The 18,257-nt window shown below is 47.4% G+C and overlaps 1 protein-coding gene across 2 annotated transcripts; it reads right to left on the bottom strand.

The window, feature by feature from the left end:
• Positions 1 to 766: 766 nt before the first annotated feature.
• Positions 767 to 18,257, bottom strand: HYKK (hydroxylysine kinase). Of its 2 annotated transcripts, none has more exons than XM_086711792.1 (5): positions 18,103 to 18,257; positions 13,748 to 14,116; positions 12,567 to 12,706; positions 7,347 to 7,530; positions 767 to 3,389 (listed from the first exon to the last, which is right to left on the bottom strand). In XM_086711792.1, exons 2-5 carry the CDS (start codon positions 14,091 to 14,093, stop codon positions 2,929 to 2,931), a joined length of 1,131 nt encoding a protein of 376 aa, XP_086567918.1. In that variant the 5' UTR covers positions 14,094 to 14,116; positions 18,103 to 18,257; the 3' UTR covers positions 767 to 2,928. The 2 variants fall into 2 exon arrangements, with proteins under 2 accessions (XP_086567918.1, XP_025775735.1); XM_025919950.2 differs by having other exon boundaries at positions 13,748 to 14,098; positions 18,103 to 18,244.

Genomic DNA, 18,257 nt, shown 5'->3' with positions numbered 1-18,257 from the left:
AGGCCTTCAATGCCAGAATTTTTTTCGTCAGTAAGAGGGAGGATCAAAGTGATGTTTTAGGATGGTGAGGCCCCACAATCTCCCAGCCCACGTGTTCCTCTTACAGCGTGGTGTGAATGCTTCCCATTCAGAGGTCCTGTGTCTCCTTGCCTTGAATCTGGGTGGGCCTGTGACTTACAGTGGTCGGTCATAAAAGATGATATATTTCTGCCTTGTCCTCTTGGGATGGTCATTCTTAGAATGCAGAGGGGTATTCTGCCACAAGCCGAGACGAGGTCCCAGGATTACCTGCCAGGTATGTGAGTGAAGATTGCTCCAGAAAGTTTTAGTCCCCGTGAAGTTCCCTCAACCATCAAATCTCCCTTAGTGCTCAAGTCTTCCCGACTGAGGGCCAAGCATTTGTAGAGCAGAGACAAGCCATCCCAGCGCCTGTCTGAATTTATACCTGCAGAATCCATGAGATAATAAAATGATTGAGATTTAAGCCTACGGTTGGGGTAAGTTCTTGGTTAGATTGTCACACGGTAGTATATGTAGCTAGAGTTGTTATCTGCCTCTAGGATGGTGGCTGTAGGCTGGAGAGATTAAGGATAGGAATATCGGAACGTAGGGTTCCCTTGCAGTACAAGAGGGTTTAAGAGCCTGGACAGAAAAAGACACTGGCAAGAGCAGAGTCTCTCTTGTGCATGTGGTACTGATCCCCAAATCTAGGAATGGGTTTTCTCCTCATGGGTCGAAAGGACCAGAGACTGGCACTTGTAGAAACGCACTCATTCCAGCCATTTATTAAGGGTGTGCTCTGAGGGTGAAATTCAAGATTCAGTTCATTTTTTCTGGTCCCTAATTTCCTGAATGTCAAGCTTGATTAACAAACAAACAAAAAATGGGAGTGCCAGTCTGGCTCAGTCAGTTTGATCTCAGGGTCTTAAGCTCGAGCCTCACTTTGGGAGTACAGATTACTTTACAAAATAAATAGAACAAAATCTTTAAGAAAAATACAATGCCTTAAATTGGGAAGTGTGAGTGCTTTCATGTAAGTGATCTCATTTGATCCCAACACAGTCGTGTTCACGCGCATGCGCTTGCATGGGGGGTAGGAGGAGAGGGTTGGGACCCTGGCCCTGGCTGTCTCTGAGCAAATCCCTCGTCTGAAAATGGGGATTAGAGGCGCCTGGATGGCTTAGTCGGTTTAGCACCGACTTTTGCTCAGGTCATGATCTCACAATTCGTGAGTTCGAGCCCCGTGCTGGGCTCTGTCCTGACAGCTCCGAGCCTGGAGCCTGCTTCAGATTCTGTGTCTCCCTCTCTCTCTGCACCTCCCCCGCTTACACTCTGTGTGTATGTCTCTCTCTCAAATATAAACTTAAAAAAAAATTTTTTTTAATGGGGATTAATCATACCACTACTTCTCTCATGGGTTTGTTATGGAGATAAAATGAGATAATGCATGTAAAATAATATGACATAGTAAGAAATACAGGTTTAGTCTTCGTCCAGGTTCTGGCACAAAGCTTCTAGAACCCTCGTAATCTCCGGAATGGTAGGGGATAAACCCCTATCAACTACACACTAATAGGGCGACTGCAGAGGCAGGGAAGCAACAGCTATTCATATAGACTGAAAGGGACAGCTATTGAACGGGGGTTTGCATGGCAAGGGTTGTAGACTTGAGTCGTCTTAGAGAACAGATAGTTAGACCCACAAGAATAAGTAAACAGACACTTAATAAATCACACTGAAGGAGACGTGCAGAGAAATCAGTGAAGGAAACAGTGGTATCATTAACATCAAGTATACAGTGAACCACGGTTCACCAACATCACATTTTCTCTTTTTTTTTAATGTTTTTTTAATCATTTTTGAGAGTGAAACAGAGCATGAGTTGGGGAGGGGCAGAGAGAAAGAGGGAGACACAGAATCCGAAGCAGGCTCCAGGCTCCGAGCCGTCAGCACAGAGCCCGACATGGGGCTCGAACCCTCATGACCTGAGCCAAAGTTGGACGCTCAACTGACTGAGCCCTCCAGTCGCCCCACCAACATCACATTTTCATGTGTAAAGAGCCACAAATGAGACAGGTTTGGGGGACATCTTAGAGACTTTCTTGGTATCAATCGAAAACTGACCGTTGTATTTGTGCCTCGGGAGTCATGGCCCTGCCTGCGTGCCCTCTCACCTCCTGGCAGGTCCAGTATCTTCCAGCATCGGTCTCTAGAGTTCCAGCTTCAAGTGTCCTCTCAAAGGCAGACTTTTTCTCAGGAACACCATCTGTGTTTCCTCCTAAGGCATCTTAGTCTCTGCCTTATCTTCTCCAACCTTTCTTTTAGCATACATGAATTTTGCAAATATTTTTTGAAACCATGGGGAAAGCACTGTATCGGGTGCAAAAGAAAAAAAGACAGGGGAGACAAAAAATTGTTTCACAGTCTCTGCCCTCAAATAGCTCTTGGGCCACGTGACTACGCAGCCATCATCTGTGATACTGAGTGATGTGCCATGGAAAAGACAGCACAGGGTTCTAGAGACACAGAGCAATAGGAGAAGTCTTCGCAGAATTGGTGATATGACAGTGAGGCCTCTGTGCTACACTCGGTAATTTAAAGTACGTGAACATGTCTATGTTTGTGTTCCTTTCAAAGCGTAAACAGTCATTGATCTTGGGGCTGGAATATATACACCTTGAGAGATTGACTGAGTCAAAACATCACTCTGTGTTTTATACATGAGGCAAGCGAGACCCACAGAAAGACACGCTTGCTCAGGGGGCACTTTCTTAGACTTAAAAAGTGGTTGTGAGAGTGCTCAGAGGGTTCATGTGCACCGATCAGTTCTATCAATTCATTTTTCGCTGTGCAGGGAAATCCTTCATAGAATTAGATTTGGTCCTTCTGGGTTCTTCACCATCCAAGCTAATGTGAAATTTCGCCTAGTCACATGGCGATCCCAGAGTCGTAGGACCTGGCAGTTTGAAACCAGATTTCTTCTACAGCTTCCTGGCCCATGTTGAACATCTGTTGCAGGTGCTTCCACCCGGTTTTGGCAGTGATCATGAGATATTCTTTGTTCTCCGGGTGTAGCTGGCAAGAGTGTGCAGCTATGACGAGGGACTGACAAAAGCGACCGCACACGAGGAGGAACAAGGCGCCCCTCTCCACAGGTGTCAGTGGGATGATGCTCTCAAATCCGGCAAGGACGTGGCCTCCCACGTGTAGGGGACTCTTGCTCTCAATCATCATGTACATGATGGTGATGGCCACCTCAAACACATAGTAGCCGTAGCTCATGTCACCGAAGTCTAAAATCCCAGACACGTGATACGTGGCACCTTCAGGGGCTGAGTTGATGGCCTCCACTAAAATGTTATGGTCATTAAGGTCTCCGTGATTGACACCTGAAAGGAGAAACATTAAGCCACGTGAAAACAGGTATTTAACCCCCAGTTCATTCTTCCCACTTCTCCTTTCTCGGGCATGGCCACTCAAGCAATGCGATGAGCAGTCAGAGGTAGAGCTGAACCCTATTTTCCCTGAAATAAAATAATTTCCTCTGAAAAGGAAAAAAGCAGCTAAATTCGGTGGTTAAATTTGCCTTTGCTTCTGATCAGTACAAGGCCAGATGATGGAGGTTATAGTCACTGCGAACACCTGTTAGCGTAAAGGGAGAGGCAGAACCACCCCAAACCAGAAATGTTTAAAAAGAATACATGTATGTTTGTATTATTATAAGAGGAGTCTAGGGGTGCCTGGATGGCTCAGTCAGTAGAGCATGCAACTCTTGATCTTGGGGTTGTGAGTTGAAGCCCCACATTGGGTAGAGAGATTAAACAATATTGGAGAAGAAGAAGGAGGGGGGGGAGGAGGAAAGGGAGGAGGAGGAGGAGGAGGAGAAGCCGCCACCAAGAGTCCTAGAATGAACTAGATGTGTCTATTTTAACTTAGGATTTCCAAAAAAATTTCTTATGACGGGGCACCTGGATGGCTCAGTGGGTTAAGCGTCTGACTCTTGATTTTGACTCAGGTCACAATCTCACAGTTCATGTTCCTTCCAGGATTGCGCTGAGTCGCACTTCCCTGCTCCTCAAGATGTTGGTGTATGGCCATGTGACTTTTTGGTCATTGACATATGAACAGAAGTGATGTCACTTTAGGGCAGAGATTTAAGGGCCAGTGTACAGTGCCCTACATTCTTGCTCCCCGTACTCTAGCAATAGTCCAATTGGTGAAAATCCCATCCATCTAAATCCCAAAGTGAGAATAGTAGAACAGAACTGTAGCCAACCCATGATAGGCATGCAGCCCGAGTTAGAACTAAACCTTTGTTTTTGTAGTCCACATGATTTGGGGGCTATTTGTTACTGCAGCATAGCCTTGCATAGCTGATACACAGTGTGGTATGGGAGGAGACCCAGGCAAATAGAACAGGGGAATAAAATGGAGCCCCAAAACATTTCATTTATAGCAGAGGTGTACCGCAAAACAAAGAGGAAAGATGGCTTTTTTTTTTTGAGAGAAAGAGAGAGAAAGGGTGCAAGTGAGTGAGGGGCAGAGAGAGAGAGAAAGAGAAGTGGGACTCACCTGAGGCAGGGCTCGTGTTTACCCAAAATGGGGCTCATGATCACCCAATGCAGGGCTCAAGCTCATGAACCACGGCATCATGACCTGAGCAGAAGTCAGATACTTAACCAAGTGAGCCACCCAGGTGCCCTAGAAAGATGGCTTTTTAATAAATGTTGGTGGAAAAAAATATCAGCCATGGGAAAAATTCACACCATATGTAAATTCCCGATGATTTATAGACCTATTATGAAATGCAAAAGCTATGACATTTTAGTAAGATCATATAGGAGAATATCTTCATGACCACAGGGTAGAGAAAAATTTCTACACAAGACACACAACACTAACCATAGAGTAAAAGATTGATGTATTTGAAACCAATAAATTAAGGATTGTTCATCAAAATATATCATAAAGAAAGTGAAAAGGGAACAGAATGGGACAAAATATTTGTAACACATATAACCACCGAAGGATTTGTATCCAGCAATCAATGAGAAAAAAATCCCAGTAGAAAAACTGGCAAAAGACTTGCATAGGCACTTCACAAAAGGGTTTACCCAAACGGCCAATAAATAGGGAAATGTATAGTAAAACCCCAACAAGAAATCATCACAGGGGTGCCTGGGTGGCTTAGTTGGTAGAGCCTGTGACTCTTGATCTTGGGTCGTGAGTTCAAGCCCCACATTGGGCATGGAACCTACTTAAAAAAAAAAATCATTACATTCTATCAGATGGGCGAAAAGTAAAACATCTGATGATACCAAGGGTGTAGAGCCATGAAAACTTTCATCCTCTGCCGGCAGTAGCATAAAGTCAACATACAACCACTTTGGAAAACAGTTTGACATTATCTCATAAAGCTGCATAGAGACATGTCCTATGACCCAACAGTCCTACCCCAGGACCCATGACGTCACACACTCAGTAATCCAGATGAGAAATGAGGGTAGATTGGAACAAGTGGTAGTAGTTAAGGTGGGGTAAAGTAGGTAAAAATGGGGCACATTTGAAGTTAGAGCTGGTAGAATTTGGATGTGAGGCGTGAGAGAAAGAACAAAGTCAAGGCTGCCAAGTCCTAGGGTTGTGATCAGACCAACTAGTGAGTGGTGGGTACATTTTAATGAGACGAATATGAGTTGTCGGGGCAGATTTGAGGGCAAATCAACTCTGTTTTCCTGCTACCACCTCGCACTGCGTGTTTGATTTTTTTTTAAGTAGGCTGCACGCCCAGCATGGAGCCCATCATGGGGCTTGAACTCATGACCCTGAGATCAAGACCTGTGCTGAGATCAAGAGTCAGATGTTTGGGGCGCCTGGGTGGCGCAGTCGGTTAAGCGTCCGACTTCAGCCAGGTCATGATCTCGCGGTCCGTGAGTTCGAGCCCCGCGTCCGGCTCTGGGCTGATGGCTCGGAGCCTGGAGCCTGTTTCCGATTCTGTGTCTCCCTCTCTCTCTGCCCCTCCCCCGTTCATGCTCTGTCTCTCTCTGTCCCAAAAATAAATTAAAAACGTTGAAAAAAAAAAGAGTCAGATGTTTAACTGACTGAGACACACAGGCGCCCCACCCCCTTGCATTATGTTTACATAAAGTAAACGCTATGGATTGAAATGTGACTGCCCCGCCGCCCCAACAATTCACATGTTGAAGCCCCACCCCCCAGTGTGGTGGTATTTGGAGATGGGGTCTTCAGGAGGTTGACGGGGTGAGATGAGGTCATGAGGGTGGGGCCCTCATGATGGGATTTATGCCCTGATAAGAAGAGACACCACAGAGCATGCTTGACACCGAGAGAAGGTGGCTGTGAGCCAGGAAAGAAACTGCCCATGACGGCACCCCAGATTTCCAGCCTCCAGGACAGTGAGAAATAAATTTCCGTTGTCTACACCCCCTGGTACTTTGTTAACGCAGCCCAAGCGGAGGCCACAAGGGACACATACTGCCGAGGTTAGGCTTGCTAGAAATGCCCCTTACTTTCTTGTCCTTTGACTAAGGCTTCACGCTCAGTCAAGAGGCTGGTTACACCCTAGAGAAACTGTTCTCCGTGTCCATGAGGAGATATGGACTAGCATGCTCACCAGAGCCCCGTGATGTAGCAGAAAAAAAAAAAAAAGGGAACCCACACAAAATTCTATGAACAAAAGAACAAACCAGGCCAAAAAAATTACAGTATGTTCGGGGAGCCTGGTGGCTCAGTGGGTTTGGCGTCTCGATTTTGGCTCAGGCCGTGATCTCACGGTTCATGAGATGGAGCCCCACCTCGGGCTCCGTGCTGACAGTGTCGAGCCTCTCTCCTCTCGCTCGGCCCCTCCCCTGCTCACACTCATTTTCCCTCAAAAATAACTAAGTAAAAATTACAGTACATTGAAATAAATGGTGGTACGCACATACTCTGGAATACTATTCAGCAGTTAACAACGGTGAACTAAATGAACTGGAACTACAGGTCAAGTGGATCAATCCAGAGACAACACTGAATAAGAAACGCAGGTTGCAGGGGCACCTGGGTGGCTCGTCGGTTAAGCGTCAGACTTAGGCTCAGGTCATGATCTTGCAGTTCGTGGGTTCGAGCCCCGCATCGGGCTCTGTGCTGACAGCTCAGAGCCTGGAGTCTGCTTTAGATTCTGTGTCTCCCTCTCTCTCTGCCCCTCCCCTGCTCATGCTGTCTCCCTCTCTCTCAAAAATGAATAAACATTAAAAAAATAACTTAAAAAAATAAACTTTAAAAATAAATAATATAAATAGCAAAAAAAAAAAAAAAAAAAAAACTTATTTGATCAGAGGAATACTCACATTCTCGAAAATCACCTAACTTGGTCAGGACCTCGCCCTTGAACAGCTGAATGACCTGTGTGACGATCTCTCGGTTTCGGCTCTGGCCCAAGGCATACAGGTACTTCTCCAGAAGAGGAACGTTTTTCAGATTCCAAATGAAGTTTTCTCGACGGAGGCAACTTAACTTTGGGTGATGGAATTTCTAAATCAAAGGCAAGAAACTCTTTAGAGTCTGGAGAGTCGGAGCGACCGCTACCTCGAGCTCCACAAACCCCCCCCCAGTGCTGGTCCCAGGAGCGCACGGGAGGGGCGCCACACTCAACAACTCGCCCCATTTAATCCCCCCACAAAACAATGACTGCATATTTGCACAGGGCCTCGTAGCTCTGAGGGCACGTGCCCATCTCCCTTCGCACCCATGATGGTGTGTCAGGGATTAGCCACAGCCTATGGCAGGGCCGGAGGCGGTTACAGAGAACTCTATTCTCCCCACGTGACCTGCCGGCCCCTCATCACCTCTCTGACTGACTTCACCTTCTGCTGCTTTTGCTGACCGGTTGGAGAACACGCCAAGCACGGCTCCACCTCGCGGCCTCTGCGTGTGCTGTTTCCTCCTCGTGGGATACTCTTGCCCAGACCTCCGTTGGTCCAGGGTCTTCATTGCTACCAGCTCCTTACTCAAAAACCACCTTCTGTGGAGGGCGCCCTGACCAGTCCATCTAAAATCTCAGCCCTCTCTCCAATGCTTCAGATCCCTCTTCTCTGCTTGTTTTTTCTTCTTAAGGTGCGGCACATATTGCTAACATCCACCATACTCCACCCTCGCGCCTGCCTGTCCTCCCTAGAACGTAAGCTCCACAGAGAGGAGTTTTGTGCTTGGTCCCTACGCCTGGAATGGTGCCTGGTGCACAAAAGACACTGCTCAAGCAGTATTTGCCGAATAAATGAGCGTTCTTACAACAGAAAATTCTAGAACTGCCAGGGCCTTTAGATTTTGACCACTCTATCTGAGGTTTGAAATGGCTTTGACCATCGTTGCACAAAAGGGGAAAATGAGGTTTGGAGCAGGATAATGAGTTACTAGTGGGGGGCTGAGGGAGGGCTGACCTGTCCCAGAGTGGGGGGATCACCGGTGGAATAGTGTTTCTCCTGTGAGAAATACACTTTACATGACAACCCAGGATACTGCCAACACATAGAGAGGGGAAAAAAAGTCCATAAACGATACGTAGACTATTATGTGTGAGATATTCTGGTGTTCTCCATTGTATTCTATTTCTTTAAAAATGTGCCTCTAAATTCATTCTAACGTCCGCTCTCGAGACCTGGGGTTCCAAATCCTTCCCCTGACGTCCCTGCTTTTGCCACCACGTCCTTGAAGTAGCCTCGGTTTCAATACCTCGCACAGGAGGTACTTTTTACCCTTGAACGGTTCTGCCCTCTTCCTTCTGCTGAGCTAAACTGTCTCAGCAATAGTGTCCCTGCCGTGGGCTGTCACTGGGACATCCGTGCCAATAGTGTCCCTGCCGTGGGGTCTCGCTGGGCCGTCTGGGGCCGTCTGGAACACGGTCAGTGCTTCTCCCACATGACTGTCTTCCATGTACTCCCGGACAGGGCTCCTCCCCCTCAGAGCCTTCTCTTCTGCAGAGTCAACCTTTCTGGTTCCTTCCGTGAGTCCTCACATGACAGGGTTTTGAATTCCTGACCACTGGTGTGTTAAGTGCCACTGCAGATCACAAAAATACTCTGCATAGTAAGCACTAAAACACTGTTAGAAGCTGTGCCTTCTGGGGGGTAGCACTGGAACTAAGAATGGAGATGATAGGGAAGAGAAACAAATGTTCATTTTATGCCTTTCAGTACTGGGTGAAATTTCCACCATGCATATTTCTTACTTTCATTTTTTTGAGTTTATTTATTTTGAGAGAGAGAGAGAGAGAGAGAGAGAGAGAGAGAAAGCGCAAGCATGGGAAGGGCAGAGAGAAAGAGGAGAGAGAGAGAATCCCAAGCAGGCTCTGTGCTGTCAGCTTAGCACCTGACGTGGGGCTCGAATCCACGAGCCATGAGATCATGACCTGAGCCGAAACCAAGAGTTGGACGCCCAACTGACTGAGCCCCCCAGGCGCCCCTCTTACTTTCATTTTTAAAGAAAGTAAAATATAACACTCTTGCCGAGCTTCCAATGGAGCAACGGTCCACTCAGGAAGGCTCTGAGTCGGCTCCTAAAATGGTGGCACTGTTAGCCATGCAGCCCACAGGACACCCTCTCGGCTCCGGCAGGAGAAGTGGGAGACCACCCGGAATCCAGGCCAGGAGTCACACACGGCTGGGTTTCAACAGGCTCTGCCACTTAATATCTCGGATCTGTTTCTTGACGGTGAAATCAGAGTATCAACACCAGCTTCCCAATCGTCTCTGGTAAACTAAGACGCGAAACAAATCAAGACCTCATATGTAGCGGGTGCTCAGCAAAGGTTTGTTGAACATGAATGTTGCAGCCAATGCGCCCGACTTCTCTGGCCTTTCTCTCCTGGCTCCTCGGTGCGCCATGCCGAGCTCCTGAGGGTTTCATCACTACTGCATTAAATGTAAACATCCCGACTGAAGGGCACAGATGGTTAGACTAGATAAAATAGCAAGACCCATGTACACACTGCTTGCAAGAAGGACCCGTAATATAGAGGCTGTGGGCATAAAGCAGCCAAGCATTTTTTCCACTCAGTCTCAGGAGATTGTAAATATCAAGTCTCTGGGACAGAGGGCATAAAAATCCCCTAAATCTTACTGTTGGGTGTTCCCAGCCCCGTCCCATCTCTTAGTTCCTGCTAAGTCTCCACCTTACTCTTCTCGCTAAAGCACCAGCCGGATGGAAAGAAACTGTGGGCAGAAGCAAGGAGTGACTCGGGCAAGCTGACCACAGTAGCCACAAAACGGGCACAATGTGAGGTCAGTGGAGGCTGCTCTGCTTCGTCTACGGCAAGAAGCCTTTGCCGGCACAGATCTCAGCAACCACCAGCCCCCATCTCTGATAGTTCTCCTAGTTCTCCCCCTCTTCATCCCTCCTGTCCTCTGCTCCGGGCTACAAAGGCCACCTCGTGACTGATGTCAGGGGAGAATGCTGCCTACTTGTGCGCGGGGCTGTGACCCAGCAGACACAGGTGCGAACCCACGTCTCGCTCAGCCCCTCCCTCTCCCACAGGCTTCACATTAAATCAATCACCAACTTGGCTCTGTCTCCAAAAGATATCTTGAACCTTTCCTTCAAGCTTGAGGAGACCTTCAAGCTCTCAATCCACGTTTATCTGATTATTCATTAGCTTCCTAGATGCATTCCCTGCCACCATTCTGGCTTTCTGCCAATCCATCCACCACACTGATCCACAGAGTGCTATAAACTAGAAATCTTTGCCTGTTTAAAAACCCTCCAAAGTCCCTAAGCTCCTCAGTATCGTATATGCTGATGTATCTTATAATCTGACCACGGGATGTTTCCAACTTTATCTTCTGTCTCCCTCAGGCTTAACCCCTGTATTCCAAGCATAACGAATTACCAGAAGTTCTGGAACATGATCATTTACCGGCATGGCTGTAGCCTCTAGCTAGAAAGCCCTCCCTCCTTCTTCTCTGACTGATGGGTTCCTAACTTTTAAGAACCAGCTCATAAGTTGCTTCTTTTTTTTTTAATCCAGTCCTCCTTGAATACCTGCTATGTGTTTCACACTGTTAGACAGCAAGGGAAAAAGACGATTAAGGCATAAACCAGGGGCTCCTCGGTGGTTCAGTCAGTTGAGTGTCCGACTTTGGCTCAGGTCATGATCCCGTGGTTTTGGGTTCGAGCCCCACGTCGGGCTCTGGGCTGACAGCTCGGAGCCTGGAGCCTGCTTCGGATTCTGTATCTCCCTGTCTCTCTGCCCCCCCCCACCTCAAAAATAAATAAACATTAAAAAAAAATTAAAAAAAAAAAAAAGCATAAACCATTTCTTAAGAAGCTCACTGCTTCTGGGGCATCTGCGTGGCTCAGTTGGTTGAGTGTCTGACTGATTTCAGCTCAGGTCATGATCCCAGCGTCATAGGATAGAGCCCTGCGTTGGGCTGCGTACTAAGCATGGACCCTGCTTGGGATTCTCTCTCTTCTTTTCTCTCTCTCTGCCCCACCCCCTGCTCACGTGTGCTCTCCCTCTCTCTCTCTAACAATAATAATAAAAAAAGAAGCTCACTGCTTCTCATGAACCATACGTAACAGGAAGTGCAAATATGCAATAATTACGATACCATATGTGGTAGACTGTTGTTCTGATGTCCCCTATGAATCATGCTTCCTTTATTCACACCCTATGTAGCTTCTCCCAGTTGACTTTGGGATTAGACACGTCACTTGCTTTGGCCAATGAGACACTAGCTAGCATGATTCAAACAGTCTCAATAACTCAATAACAGGCTCAATAACTGTCTGTGAACTGGGATTTGTCCCCTCGGAGCACTTTCTCGGAAACCAGCAGCCATGTTGTAAAGATGCTCAGCCATCCTGAAGGATGAGACACCATGTGACAAGCAGAGGCCACATGGAGGACTGAGCTCCCAGCTGAGTACAGCTGCATGAGTGACCCCAATCAATACCACATAGAGCAGGAGATCCACTCAGTCAACCCATGGAAACATGACAAATAAGTCATTATTGTTTCAAGCCAGTAAGTTTGGGGATGACTTGTTACACAGCACTAGCTGACTGGAACATAGCCCAATAAGTACAGTGATAGAAGGATGTCCAAGTTCAGAAGTAGCAAGAGAAGGAAGTGGTCAATTATGCACAGCACAGGAAGAGAAAAGGTCAGGGGAGATTTCACAGACCTGGGCAGAAAGGAGCCTTACTGTCATAAAATTCATGCATCTAAGACCCTATTTCCTTCATCACAAACCTTAGGAGGCACCACACATAAAAAGGGAGTCTGACACTGGGTCTATCTTTTAAGTAAAATAAATCAAAACTAGGGGCGCCTGGGTGGCTCAGTTGGTTAAGCATCCGACTTTGGCTCAGGTCATGATCTCACAGTTCATGAGTTTGAGCCCTGTGTCGGGCCCTGTGCTGACAGCTCAGAGCCTGGAGCCTGCTTCAGATTCTGTGTCTCCCTCTCTCTCTCTCTGCCTCTCCCTCACTTGTGCTCTCTGTCTTAAAAAAAAAAAAAAAAATCAAAACTAAACAAAAAATTCTTATAAATAAGATAAAACCGCAAATCTTACCTCCAGTGTCTTATCCAAGTTGCCAGCTAGCCTTCCAATTTCATACAGTAGCTGGGGGCTGATGGGAATCTCAGCTATAGGCCTTCCTGGGAGGTAAGTCAGGAGCCTCACCAAGTAGCTTGCGATTTCGGAGCCACTATCTAGATGGATGAAAGGTTATATCCTGTCAATTATTCTCCAGAAAATGGACTTTCTGGCTTTGTAATTATTATCATAGAGAATAACAGAAATCACAGAAGAAGAGAAATGCATGAGCTAACCTAAAACCAGCCAGCAGGATTTTATGAAGCAGGACTGAGCAGATCGGCGCAGACAGAACAGACAAACCTCACAGCCCCGGAACCAGGCACTTACACACCAGCAGTGCTCCAGTCCCAGCTTTGCCGGCCTTAGCACTAAACATAAATTGCCTGGTTTGGCAAATGGACCTAAAACACGTTTTCATAAGTTTATAATTGAGGAAAGCGTGATATAGAGAAATGACAGGTTCAGAGGCTTCTTCAGGGGCAAACGGGGGGGAAAGCCTGTGTGTCGGGGCCTGGATGGGGCCTCACTTGTTTGGAGCCATGCAGATTATGACAGAATGGGTGATCGTATAAGAGAGAAATAATGGTCAAGATTTAACCTTTAACAAATTCCAGGGCTGAGCTGATTTCAGGCTGCTGCTTAGAGAACTCTACAGGTTCAGCTTAGAATTTTGGCAATATTAGAGGGAAATGGGCCAGAGTCTCACAGACGAGGACTCCAGTCTTAGGAATATGAAGCAGTGGGTCCCAGGTTACCATACACAGAAATGACAGAGCTGGGATCTAAAATCCCTGATTTCTAGTCCTGTGTTCTTTCTTCCACACCACAGCACCAAGATACACAGCTGGTCTGATGAATAAAAATCTTTCATTATTTTTCTGTTAAAAAAAATTTCCCCTAACTCCACGTGTCCTTAGTGCCTCATCCATCAAGACCTTCCTAAGGGGAGGAGTTACACCAGATCCCAGCTCTAACCACTTCGGAATCAGAGCCCCTGATCTGCACTTGGGTGATGCTGTGGCCTCCCCCAGCCACTGAACAAATAACCACATCCACGCTGGGAGCTATAAACCTGTTCTTGATATTCCCACCTGTACCCAAAATGCAGTAATGTACATGCACAGGTGATGACGAGTGACATGGTAATTTCTTACCTGTGGACACAAGAGAGGTTAGGTTGTCTCCTTTAGTGCGACACACAGAGGCTGTTGGGAACCCAGCGGCTCTCAGAAACATGATGATGTGACTCTGAACTTCAATCAGCTCTGGAGTTTTGCTCGACTCAGTGTTGCTTATTTTGAGGACATACTCAGTCGGGCCATCTGTAGTGTCTTTGGTTCTTGAAACGCATACGTGAAAGTTTTGGTCATCGTAGCTAGGAAGTGGCTGGATCTTGGAAACTTTTAACCCAAATACCGATTCCACTAATGCAGAGGCTTGGGTTTCACTGAAAGCGGGCTTGGTGAGAGCCTGTGACTGAAGATCATCTCCACGTGACATTATGTCTAGAGAAAACAAAAAAACTAGGAAGAGACATATAATGAATATATTTAATGAAGTGACGTTTCTTAAGACAGACCAATAATGTTGCTCAATATTGATTCTATAGTTCTTACTATTTAAAAAATTTTATTTTGATGTTTATTTATTTTTGAGAGAGAGAGAAACAGAGTGTGAGCAGGGGCGGGGCAGAGAGACAGGGAGACACAGAATCCGAAGCAGGCTCCAGGCTCCAAGCTGTCAGCACAGAGCCCGATGTGGGGCTTGAACCCACAAACCATGAGATCATGACCTGAGCCAAAGTTGGACGCTTAACCGAGTGAGTCACCCAGGCGCCCCAATATAGTTCTTATTATTAATTTTCACTCATAAAGTTAAAAAATCACATCAGCAAATGAGATAAAGAAGTGGGTGTTTTGGCAGGTGAATAAATTTCCTTGCACCACAAATTACTTTTAAACTCACCTTGCAAACAGAAGGTATGTTTCCAGGGACAGGATACAGATGAAGAAAGCGCCTGGTATCACCTCATCCAATTCCTGCTCTGCTCCCCCACTTTATTTATGGGGAGATTTGGGTCCTGGGAGGTGAGAGGCCTCACCCAAAGTGACATACGATGTAACAGTAAGGACTCGGCTCTTGACACTCCTAAGCCAGGGTTTTGTCCCTTTGACTATGTTACCATCAGTTTGGGGCTAAAATATAAGCTGAAACACGATGGTCTTACTCTCCTAGCCCCACTTGGAATTCTAAGGCTCACCCTCCAGCTTACCACGCATGCTCCCGGTACGCCAGTGTGGGCTGGCGCGCAGAGCATCATGGGAGGCACAGGTGGCGATGTGAAAGCGCCCCTAGCGGGCTCTGTAACCCCAGAAACGTGAACTCTGGCTTACAAATATCCGAACAATAAAAAACTTAAGAGCTATTCAAAACAACAAGTTATAAGGCAGTAAGTTATAAACGGAGGGTGCCAAAGAAACCCTGGGTTAAGTACAAACCTGACGTGTCTGAATTGACACTGAATGACTCCATTTACCTTAACTCGTAAAGAATACATTTTCTCCGGCTAAGAGGAATAAGGGCTTGAAATAAAAATGTTACGTGGGGCACCCGGCTGGCTCTGTCAGTGGCGCGTGTGACTCTTGATCTTGGGGTTATAGGTTTGAGCCCCACGTTGAGGGGGGAGGTGAGTAGAGACCACTTAAAAATAAAATCTAGAGTGGGGGCGCCTGGGTGGCTCAGTCGGTTAAGCGTCAGACTTCGGCTCAGGTCACGATCTCACGGTCTGTTGGGTTCCAGCCGGGCTTCGGGCTCTGTGCTGACAGTTCAGACCCAGGTGCCTGCTTTGGATTCTGTGTTTCCCTCTCTCTCTCTGCCCCTCCCCTGCTTGCACTCTGTCTCTCTCAAAAATAAATAAACATTAAAAAAATTTTTTTAGTTAAAAAATAAAATAAAATCTAGGGGCACCTGGGTGGCTGTCGGTTGACTGTCCAATCCTGATTCTGGCTCAGGTCATGATCTTACGTTTCATGAGTTTGAGCCCCACATCAAGCACTGTGCTGACAGTTTGGACCTGGTTGGGATTCTCCCTCCTTCCCTCTCTCTCTGCCCCTCTCCAACTCTCAATGTCTCTGTCTCTCTCAAAATAAATAAATAAATAAAACTTAAAAAAAAAAAAATCCTGGGATGCCTAGGTGGCTCAGTCGGTTAAGTAGCCGGCTTTGGCTCAGGTCATGATATAGTTTGTGGGTTCGAGCCCCACATCGTGCTCTGTGCTTGACAGCTCAGAGCCTGGAGCCTGCTTCAGGTTCTGTGTCTCCCTCTCTCTCTGCCCTTCTCCCGTTCATGCTCTGTCTTTCTGTCTCTCTCTCTCTCTCTCTCAAAAATCAATAAACATGTTTAAAAAATTAAAAAAAAAAGAAATCCTTTAAGTTCTAAAAAAAAATTATGGGCAGTTACGTAAAATGAAGTTACAACTGAGTTTCTGAAATGGTGTATGAAATTAATATATGATAGCAATTCGAAGGAGAGAGAACTGATACAGCCTGAGGAAGATATTCTTGACAATAGGGATCTGAACTGAGCTACTGAGTATGACTTGGGCAGACAGGATGGGGGAGAGCGTTTTCTTCTCCTTGGTGACACGGCCCTCTGCTCACACGCCCGGCATCCCCAAAGCATCTCGTGACACAGATACAGCGATGTGGGGCTTCTGAACACACTTCAAGGGCCAAGTAGCTAGGGTCCTTGTATCCTCCCTCCCCTCTTTTTATAAAATAGTTTTATTTCAATCCTCCCTTCGTACTAAGTTGTAAATAATTAATAACATCTTGGGGTAGGTTGCATTTTAGGGCACGATTCTGACTGTTGTTCAAGGGATGTAGTGTCATATAAAAAGAATCTCATGGGGGCACCTGGGTGGCTCAGCCGGTTGAGCGTCCGACTTCGGCTCGGGTCGTGATCTCACGGTCCGTGGGTTCGAGCCCCGCGTTGGGCTCTGTGCTGACGGCTCGGGGCCTGGAGCCTGTTTCCGATTCTGTGTCTGTGTCTCCCTCTCTCTCCACCCCTCCCCTGTTCATGCTCTGTCTCTCTCTGTCTCAAAAATAAATAAACGTTAGGGGCGCCTGGGTGGCGCAGTCGGTTAAGCGGCCGACTTCAGCCAGGTCACGATCTCGCGGTCCGTGAGTTCGAGTCCCGCGTCGGGCTCTGGGCTGATGGCTCAGAGCCTGGAGCCTGTTTCCGATTCTGTGTCTCCCTCTCTCCCTCTGCCCCTCCCCCGTTCATGCTCTGTCTCTCTCTGTCCCAAAAATAAATAAACGTTGAAAAAAAAAAATTAAAAAAAAAAAAATAAATAAACGTAAAAAAAAATTTTTTTTTAAATAATAAAAAATAAAAAGAATCTCATGAACAGTTAGCTCTTATTGATAGAAATAAGAAGCTGTTGCTTCTGGCAGGGAGGTGGCAGGAGAAAACTTTCTGGAGGAAAATGGCTATATTTTTACTGTGCTTTGGTTACATGGGTGTATACATTTGTCAAAACTTAGCTTAAAACTTAAGTGAGCGTAAGATCTGTGAATCTCACCAAATGTAAATTTACATTAAAAAAAAAAAAAAGCCTGTGTGAGAAACTGGCTAGGAAGAGGGTTGAAGGGGCCTCTTAGAGCTTTCTCAGAGTCCCCAAATCACCATATGCCTGTTAGTGTGCAATCACTTCAGATCTATGAAACCCAAAGCCCAGCCCACCGCGGTGAGGACAGCGAGGTAAAATTCAGGGAGGCACACACAGGATGTGACCCCTTCCTGCCTCAGCCCCACACTGTTGCCTGATGACTCCAGCGATAACAGGAATATTCGTCTAACACGCCATTCCCCTCCGCGTCCCCGCCTTCCTCGACCCTCTTTCCCGCACTGATTTCTCCCACCTCCAAGCCCGCCCCAGCTGCTCAGTTTCCACCACCTGTTATAGTTCCTACGGTCTTGCTAATCACTTCTCATGTTTACTTTCTGACCAGAATATTTGCTTTCAGATTTTGTTCACTAAAGATGTTGTAAAAACGCCTGAATGGGGTTTCGAAACTTAATCTTTGCACCTGAAACCTCCGGGAACCAATATATCCTACCACACTGCGTTTGAGCTTTAAAACTACATGAGATTTTGAAATTCCGGACGAAACAGGGGAGTTATTCTGCATTTTCCCTCCTCTCCAGACGTTACCCCAGCGCGCCCTGCACACACCCCCTCCGATTCCTTCTGCGCTGTCCTCGCGCCAGGCCCCGTGCAGCTCTGCACCCCAGCACCCAGCCCAGCCCCACAGCGCGCCGCCGGGGATTCCGGTGGTCTTCCCGCTGCGGCAGGGGACTGGTGGGGGGCGCCGGGGCCGCGGAGGGGACGAGGAGGAGGGGGCTGCAGCCCCGGACCCCGCCCCTCCGCCAGGGGGCCCCCGGAGCCCCCAGTGCACCCCCAGGCCGGTGCCTCGGCCCAGACCCGTGCTCTCCCCGGTCGGCTCACCCGCAGCGACCCCGGGTCCCGAGAGGACACAGCTGACCCGCACCCCGCGGTCCTGAGGCGGCCCCGGCCAGCGCGAGCCTGCAAGCCCCAACTTCTGATTGGCGCCTCGCCATCCCCCTCCGCCAGTCAGTACACAGTGCTGGGGGGCGGGTCCG

Source organism: Puma concolor, chromosome B3, assembly GCF_028749965.1.
Source record: "Puma concolor isolate L17-30 chromosome B3, mPumCon1.1.hap2, whole genome shotgun sequence".
Classification (NCBI taxonomy): Eukaryota; Metazoa; Chordata; class Mammalia; order Carnivora; family Felidae; genus Puma; species Puma concolor.
The sequence above is the reverse complement of the archived record's forward strand: the minus strand, read 5'-3'. Positions and strand labels throughout refer to the sequence as shown.

What these genes read in the sequence shown, in the direction of transcription:
- HYKK (XM_086711792.1), bottom strand. Translation starts at nt 14,093, where the DNA reads ATGTCACGTGGAGATGATCTTCAGTCACAGGCTCTCACCAAGCCCGCT. An exon ending in AACCTCTCTTGTGTCCACAG is followed by an intron (nt 12,707 to 13,747) that starts GTAAGAAATTAC and finishes TCATCCATCTAG; the next exon opens with ATAGTGGCTCCGAAATCGCA. An exon ending in GTTAGGTGATTTTCGAGAAT is followed by an intron (nt 3,390 to 7,346) that starts GTGAGTATTCCT and finishes TTCTCCTTTCAG; the next exon opens with GTGTCAATCACGGAGACCTT.